This window comes from Danio aesculapii, chromosome 14 (assembly GCF_903798145.1).
Source record: "Danio aesculapii chromosome 14, fDanAes4.1, whole genome shotgun sequence".
Classification (NCBI taxonomy): domain Eukaryota; kingdom Metazoa; phylum Chordata; class Actinopteri; order Cypriniformes; family Danionidae; genus Danio; species Danio aesculapii.
In genome coordinates, this window is record NC_079448.1 from 47,117,285 (window position 1) to 47,124,784 (window position 7,500).

The 7,500-nt window shown below is 33.9% G+C and overlaps 1 protein-coding gene across 1 annotated transcript in view; it reads left to right on the forward strand.

Annotated features, from left to right (window-relative positions):
* atp8a1 (ATPase phospholipid transporting 8A1) overlaps positions 1–7,500 on the forward strand; it is a 336,556-nt gene that overhangs the window by 173,899 nt on the left and 155,157 nt on the right. The window contains exons 19-21 of the mRNA XM_056471711.1: positions 1,719–1,768; positions 2,585–2,654; positions 6,792–6,876. Coding sequence (XP_056327686.1) covers positions 1,719–1,768; positions 2,585–2,654; positions 6,792–6,876 — 205 coding nt within the window. The remainder of the gene's footprint in view (positions 1–1,718; positions 1,769–2,584; positions 2,655–6,791; positions 6,877–7,500) is intronic.

Sequence of the window (7,500 nt, forward strand, 5' to 3'; positions counted from 1 at the left end):
ATGCAAACTAGTGTGTGAACAAGCATTATTTATATTCATTGTTTTCCTTATTGTTCTGTGTTTCTCAGCTTCGAAATTGTTTAATATAATATAATATAATATAATATAATATATACAATATAGTGTAATATATTATAATATAATACAATATAGTGTAATATAATATAATATAGTATAATATAATCAAATATATAATATAATATAATATAATATAATATAATATAATATAATATAATATAATACAATACAATATAATATAATATAATATAATATAATATAATATAATATAGTATAATATAATCAAATATATAATATAATATAGTGTTATAAAATATAGTGTTATAAAATATAGTGTAATATAATATAATATAGTATAATATAATATAATAAAGTATAATATAATAAAATATATAATATAATATAGTGTTATAAAATATAGTGTAATATAACATAGTGTAATATAATATAATATAGTATAATATAATATAATAAAATATAATATAATAAAATATATAATATAATATAGTGTTATAAAATATAGTGTAATATAACATAGTGTAATATAATATAATGTAGTATAATATAATATAGTGTAATATAATATAGTGTAATATAATATAATATAGTAAAATATAATATAGTGTAATATAATATAATATAGTATAATAGAATATAGTATAATATAATATAGTGTAATATAATATAGTATAATATAATAAAATAGATAGTATAATATAATATAGTGTAATAAAATATAGTGTAATATAATATAATATAGTATAATATAATAAAATAGATAGTATAATATAATATAGTGTAATATAATATAGTATAATATAATAAAATAGATAGTATAATATAATATAGTGTAATAAAATATAGTATAATATAATATAGTATAATATAAAATAGTGTAATGTAATATAGTATAATATAGTATAGTATAATATAATATAGTGTAATAAAATATAGTGTAATATAATATAATATAGTATAATATTATATAGTGTAATATAATAAAATATAGTATAATATATAGTATAATAAAATGTAATATAGGATAAAATATAATATAATACAATACAAAACAATACACGGGGACCCACCAGAATGGGGAAGTCCCAGAGTAAAATGAGAAAATATGATACACCGGTGTTTTGGAATATGGAAAAACTCTCTACGCTGTTTTCATCTGTTTTTATATTAATTATTGTTTCTATTTTATTTATACTTGTCTCTTTTATTCCTGTTTATGTAAAGCACTTTGAATTGCTGCTGTGTATGAAATGTGCTATATAAATAAACTTGCCTTGCCTCATATTATTATTTTATTTGTCTATAATGCATACATTTATTATGATTTACTCGTGGGTTTATGATTTTTTCATTCATTCATTCAAATTTCACACGGTTAACATGCAACATTTATTGACACTTTATTAACATTTACTATGATTTAATATCTATGTAAAATCAGCTTTGTACATTTTTATTGAATGTGAACACACAAATGTCATCTCAACTTCAATTTGTGCTCATATAAATGTGAACCATGTAATTTGTATTATATAAGTTGTTTGTCATTCTAAAGAAAACCTAAATAGTAAAAAAAAAACTATTATAGTGACTATTATATGATTGATCTATTGCTTCATAATAGTTTCTTTTAAAATCTGTTAATCACTTTTTCCTGATTTTTCTGTCTTTCTGATTTACAGCTTGAAGCAGAGGAGAAATATGAATTGCTGCATGTCTTAGAATTCACAAGGTAAATAATTCCAGCACAAGTAAGCTTGCTCATCTTTCATTTTCCATTTGTACTCTCTTTTTTAAATTAGTTAATCTATATCATTCTCTGTTCTACTGAGGAGAAAAAGGCTGTACAGTGGCGGGAAATCCTTTAAAATGCTTGAATTTAAATAATCTAGGTTTGAGATGGGCTTAGATTATGGATGAAGTGATTGGACCTGCTTAAAAATGTAGTTATGTTGCTTTCATTATAATCATTCTAAAATATACTTAAACTACAAAATATCTTACCAAAATATTATTAATATTTAACCATTTCATTTATTTATTAGTTTTCCTTCAGCTTAGTCTTTTATTTATCTGGGGTCACCACAGCAGAATGAACCGCCAACTATTCTGGCATATATTTTACCCAGTAGATCACTTTCCAGCCACAACCCAGTAGTGGGAAACACCAATACCCTCTCTCCTGCACACACACACACTCATACATTATGGCCAATTTAGTTCATCAATTCACCTACAGCACATGTTTTTGGACTGTGGGGTAACTGGAGCACCCGGAGGAAACCCACACAAACACAGCGAGAACATGCTAACTCCACACAGACATGCCAACTGACTCAGCCGGGACTCGACAGTGCTAACCACTGAGCCACCGGAAAGTGCTTTAAAAGTAGAGAGTGCTTGGGAAAACTGCTTAAATTAGATTTTGAAAAAGCTGTACTACCCCTGACAGAAGAACACCATGATGTTTTTACTGAACGTTTAGTACTAGATTCACTCAGATTGGTTATGATGGTAATGCTGCTGGTGTTGATGTGTTTTCTGACAGTGCCAGGAAGAGGATGTCGGTCATCATGCGAACTCCAGCAGGAAAAATCCGCCTCTACTGTAAAGGAGCTGTGAGTATCAGTCTGTACTTATTACTTGTACTTTACTTGCATTATTTTTTCTGTTTAAATCAAATTCAGTGGGGAAAATAGGTATAGAACACGTCATGTTTTTTTGTGGGAGTAATATTTCTAAAGGAGCTGCTAACGTGGAATTGAACCAGATTTTGGTAAAAACCCAAAAAATACAAACATAAAAATAAAACAAAACCAAAAATCTGTAATAATAAGAATGGAATAACTCGAATGTACTGAACTTCTGAAATTGATTGAACACTTTATATAAAAGGCCTTTTTTAATGATGACTGCTTAAAGACGCCTCTTGTATGGAAAATGAAGTCACATGAATTGAGAGAATGAAGTCACACTCAACAGAGTGTCAAAATCTTGATGGTTTTGTGGGTCTCGTCTTTCAAATCTGACCTTTCATTTGTATTTTCTATTGGATTCAAGTCAGGTGATTGGGTGGGCCATTCTACAGCTTGAATTTCTTTCTCTGAAAGCATTTGTGAGTTTCATTGGCTGTGTTTTGGATCATTGTCTTGCTGAAATGTCCACCCTGGTCTCATCTTCATCATTTACATTTACATTTACATTTAGTCATTTAGCAGACGCTTTTATCCAAAGCGACTTACAAATGAGGACAAGGAAGCAATTTACACAACTATAAGAGCAGCAGTGAACAAGCGCTATAGACAAGTTTCAGGCGTGTAAAAGTCTAAGAAGCAAAAACATTAGTAGAATTTTTTTTTTTTTTTTTTTTTTTTTTTTTTTTTAATAGAGAGAGAGAGAGAGAGAGAGAGAGAGAAAGAGGGCTCAGTTAGTGGTATAGCCAGAGAGGCAATTGCAGATTAGGAGGAAAAGTGGAGACTAAACAGTTGCGTTTTTAGTCGTTTCTTGAAGACAGCAAGTGACTCGGCTGTTCTGATGTAGTTAGGGAGTTCATTCCACCAACTGGGCAGATTGAATGTGAGAGTTCGGGAAAGTGATTTCTTCCCTCTTTGGGATGGAACAACGAGGCGACGTTCATTCACAGAACGCAAGTTTCTGGAGGGCACATATATCTGCAGGAGTGAGAGCAGATACGAAGGAGCACAGCTAGAGGTCACTTTGTAAGCAAACATCAGAGCTTTGAATTTGATGCGGGCAGCAACTGGAAGCCAGTGCAAACGGGTGAGTAGCGGAGTGACATGTGCTCTTTTGGGTTCATCAAAGACCACTCGTGCTGCTGCGTTCTGAAGCAGCTGAAGAGGTTTGATAGAACTACCTGGTAGCCCGGCTAGCAGCGAGTTGCAATAGTCCAGTTTGGAGAGGACAAGAGCTTGAACAATGAGTTGAGCTGTATGTTCAGATAGGAAGGGTCGGACCTTTCTGATGTTGTAGAGTGCGAATCTGCAAGATCGGGCAGTTCTAGAAATGTGGTCAGAGAAGTTCAGTTGGTCATCAATCGTAACTCCAAGGCTTTTTACCATTTTGGATGCAGTGATGGTTGCTCCATCCATCTGGATTGAAAAGTTATGGTGAAGGGTCGGGTTGGCCGAGACTTCAAGCATTTCCGTTTTCATGAGGTTAAGCTGGAGATGATGATCTTGCATCCAGAGTGAAATGTCTGACAGGCAGGCTGAAATGCGAGCTGGAACCGAGGGATCATCAGGGTGGAAAGAGAGGTATAGCTGGGTGTCATCAGCATAGCAGTGGTAGGAAAAACCATGTTTCTGGATGACTGTTCCTAAAGATGCCGTGTAGATAGAGAAGAGAAGTGGTCCAAGCACAGAGCCCTGAGGTACCCCAGTGTATAGATGCTGTAGGTTGGACACCTCTCCCCTCCACGACACCCTGAATGACCTGTCCGAGAGGTAGGAACTGAACCATTGAATAACAGTGCCTGTGACGCCCAGTGACTCAAGCGTAGATAGCAGGATCTGGTGGTTTACAGTGTCAAAAGCAGCTGATAAATCCAGCAAGATGAGGACAGATGATTTAGAGTCTGCTTTAGCCAGTCTGAGGTCCTCCACGACCGAGAGCAGGGCAGTCTCAGTTGAGTGGCCTTTCTTAAAGCCAGATTGCTTGTTGTCCATGAGGTTGTTTTGAGTAAGAAAGTCTAGGACTTGATTGAACACTACTTTCTCCAAAATCTTGGCCATGAATGGAAGCAGGGATACCGGTCGGTAGTTTTCAAGTAGCGTTTGATCCAGGTTGGGTTTCTTTAGCAGAGGGGTTACCCTAGCCTGCTTAAATGAAGTAGGGAATAGACCAGAGTCAAGAGATGTGTTAATTATGTGAGTCAGTGTTGGTATGACTGCAGGAGAAATGGCTTGCAGGAGATGAGAGGGAATGGGATCTAGCGGACAGGTGGTTGCATGGCTTGATAGCACGAGATTGGACACCTCAGACTCAGAGAGCTGGGAGAAAGAGCAGCTAATGTAGATATTGCACTGAAGTAGCTAATATTCATTTACACTGATGAAGGGCAGAGGGTTGCTGAAGAACTACTGAGAGATTTCAGCTGCTGTCTGGGCCTTCACTCCCTTTCTACACCTCCCTTTCTTCATGTGTTCAATACTTTTCCCTGCATCATTTAATTTTATTACACATAACTTCATTTGTAAACTAATTAAATTTGTTTTCTTTACATATATGGATTTCTTTGGTTGTTATCAACCTCTGGTGAAATTTTCAAGTCAACAGCACCTTTAGAAATATGTTTTCTGAGAAAAATGGGTGACATTCAATTATTTTCAACTTATTTTCCCCGCTGTATGTATTCGTAATGAAATAATCTGTCATTTATTGTTTTTGTTAATTCAGTAAAATGGTAAATAGCACATTTTATTTTATCTAACATTTAGAAACTTGTATTCCTCGTCCTCAAACAAAATTAAGCAACACAAAACTAAAAGAAGTGATTTCTTAATTATTTTCCCCATAGCTGCATATGCCACAACAGATTGTACATTACATACAAATGATCTGTAAAAAAAAATCATATTGTTTAAATATCCATCTTATCAGACTTTTTAGACGTTAGACAATGTAAATGTAATTTTCGAGTGTATCTTTGTACGTGTTTGTTAGTAGGGTTGCACAGTTTACCGGTACTTTGGCAGCACAGCGATACTATGGCATCAAAATACTGGCGGTGCCTCTGTAGTTTATAAAAGGTAGTTTCGTCATTAATGGTTCTAAAATAGTTAATGTTGCATGTGGAAAAGTCACTAAAATCCTCACACATTTGTGCCGGCAAGTAATCAAGACCACTTTATTTTATTTTAATAGTCCGCATTAGGGCTGTAGAATTTGTGACTTGTGTTCTGATGTTTCAAACACACATCTGAAACAGTTTATTTCTGTTCCTGTGAATATGACTGGCTACAACGACCATGACAATCTCTTAAAAAGAATAACTCACTAAAGTGAAATTTGAATTTATGTTGGATTCTTACCTGATAAAGCTGAAAATAATAAAACCGATGAGAGAAACTAAAAATCGCAAGAGGATACGATAAGAAAACAATAATTTTCCACTTCATATTTTGTTGAAAAAATACAAAATATCTTCTTGTAATAAATTTCATTTGGTATAATTTGTATCATAATTTTAACATCTTTTTTTGTTGGTCAGTTATCTACAATTTAAACAAAAAAACAGTAATATTTGAGGTGAAGTGGCGTGCATCAAAATACGCTGATTTTCAACAGCCCATAATTCATAATTTAATAATAAGTAATAAAGTATTTCTGACAATTTGATTTATTTTGTCGATTTGAGTTATGAATTAATACATTATCATGATACTACTTGGTATCGTGATACTTCAGCTGGTATATTATCGTGGCCTATATTTATGGTATCGTGACAACCCTACTTGATAGACATTATAGTGTTTGCAATAGAAGCTAGCAGCTCTCTTTAGCGCTCGGATGGAGACTGATGGGAAAGAGATGTTTTTCGTCTCATGTCATGTCTCAGCTGTTGTGTAATGCATTAAACCCAAATGAAATATTAACGTGTTACTATAAATGTGTTCATGGGAGAATGTCGAATTAGTCCGACATATGCTATCACTTTCTGTTTTCCTGTGTGCTGCTTTGGCTGATCGTGTAGAATGCAGAGCAGGGGAATAATGCTCTGTGTTTCTGTCTCTCAGGACACCGTGATCTATGAGCGATTAGCAGACAGTTCCAGATACAAGGACATCACCCTCAAACACCTGGAGCAGTTCGCCACCGAGGGTAAGACACACACACACACACACACACACACACACACACACACACACACACACACACACACACACACACACACACTGACATCTTTATGGGAACTTTCCATAGACGTAATGATTTTACACCGTACAAACTATATGTTCTGTTCTCCTATGGCTAAACCCAAACCTCACTGGAAACAATCTGTGTTTTTTTATTTTCAGAGTAGTTGTTTACATAATGAGCTGCTTTTGTCATAGGGAAAGGAAAATGTCCCCACAAGATCAAAAATTACTGGTATTTCTATACTTGTGGGGACAATTTGAAGTGAAAATGTCCCCACAAGGTCAAAAATGACTGGTATTTCTATACTTTTGGGGACATTTTTGAAGGGAAAATGTCAGAAATACAAGTAAATGCGCACACACACACACGTTCATACTTGCATACACTGTCAAACACACACGTTCACTCACATACAATCAAACATGCACACACAAATGCGTACTCGCATGCACTGTCAAACACACGCTCACACACATTTTCACTCACATACACACACATTACACACACTTTTTTACACTCACATACACTGTTACACACACACACACACACACACACATTCACTCATAAAGTCAAACACACTCTCAC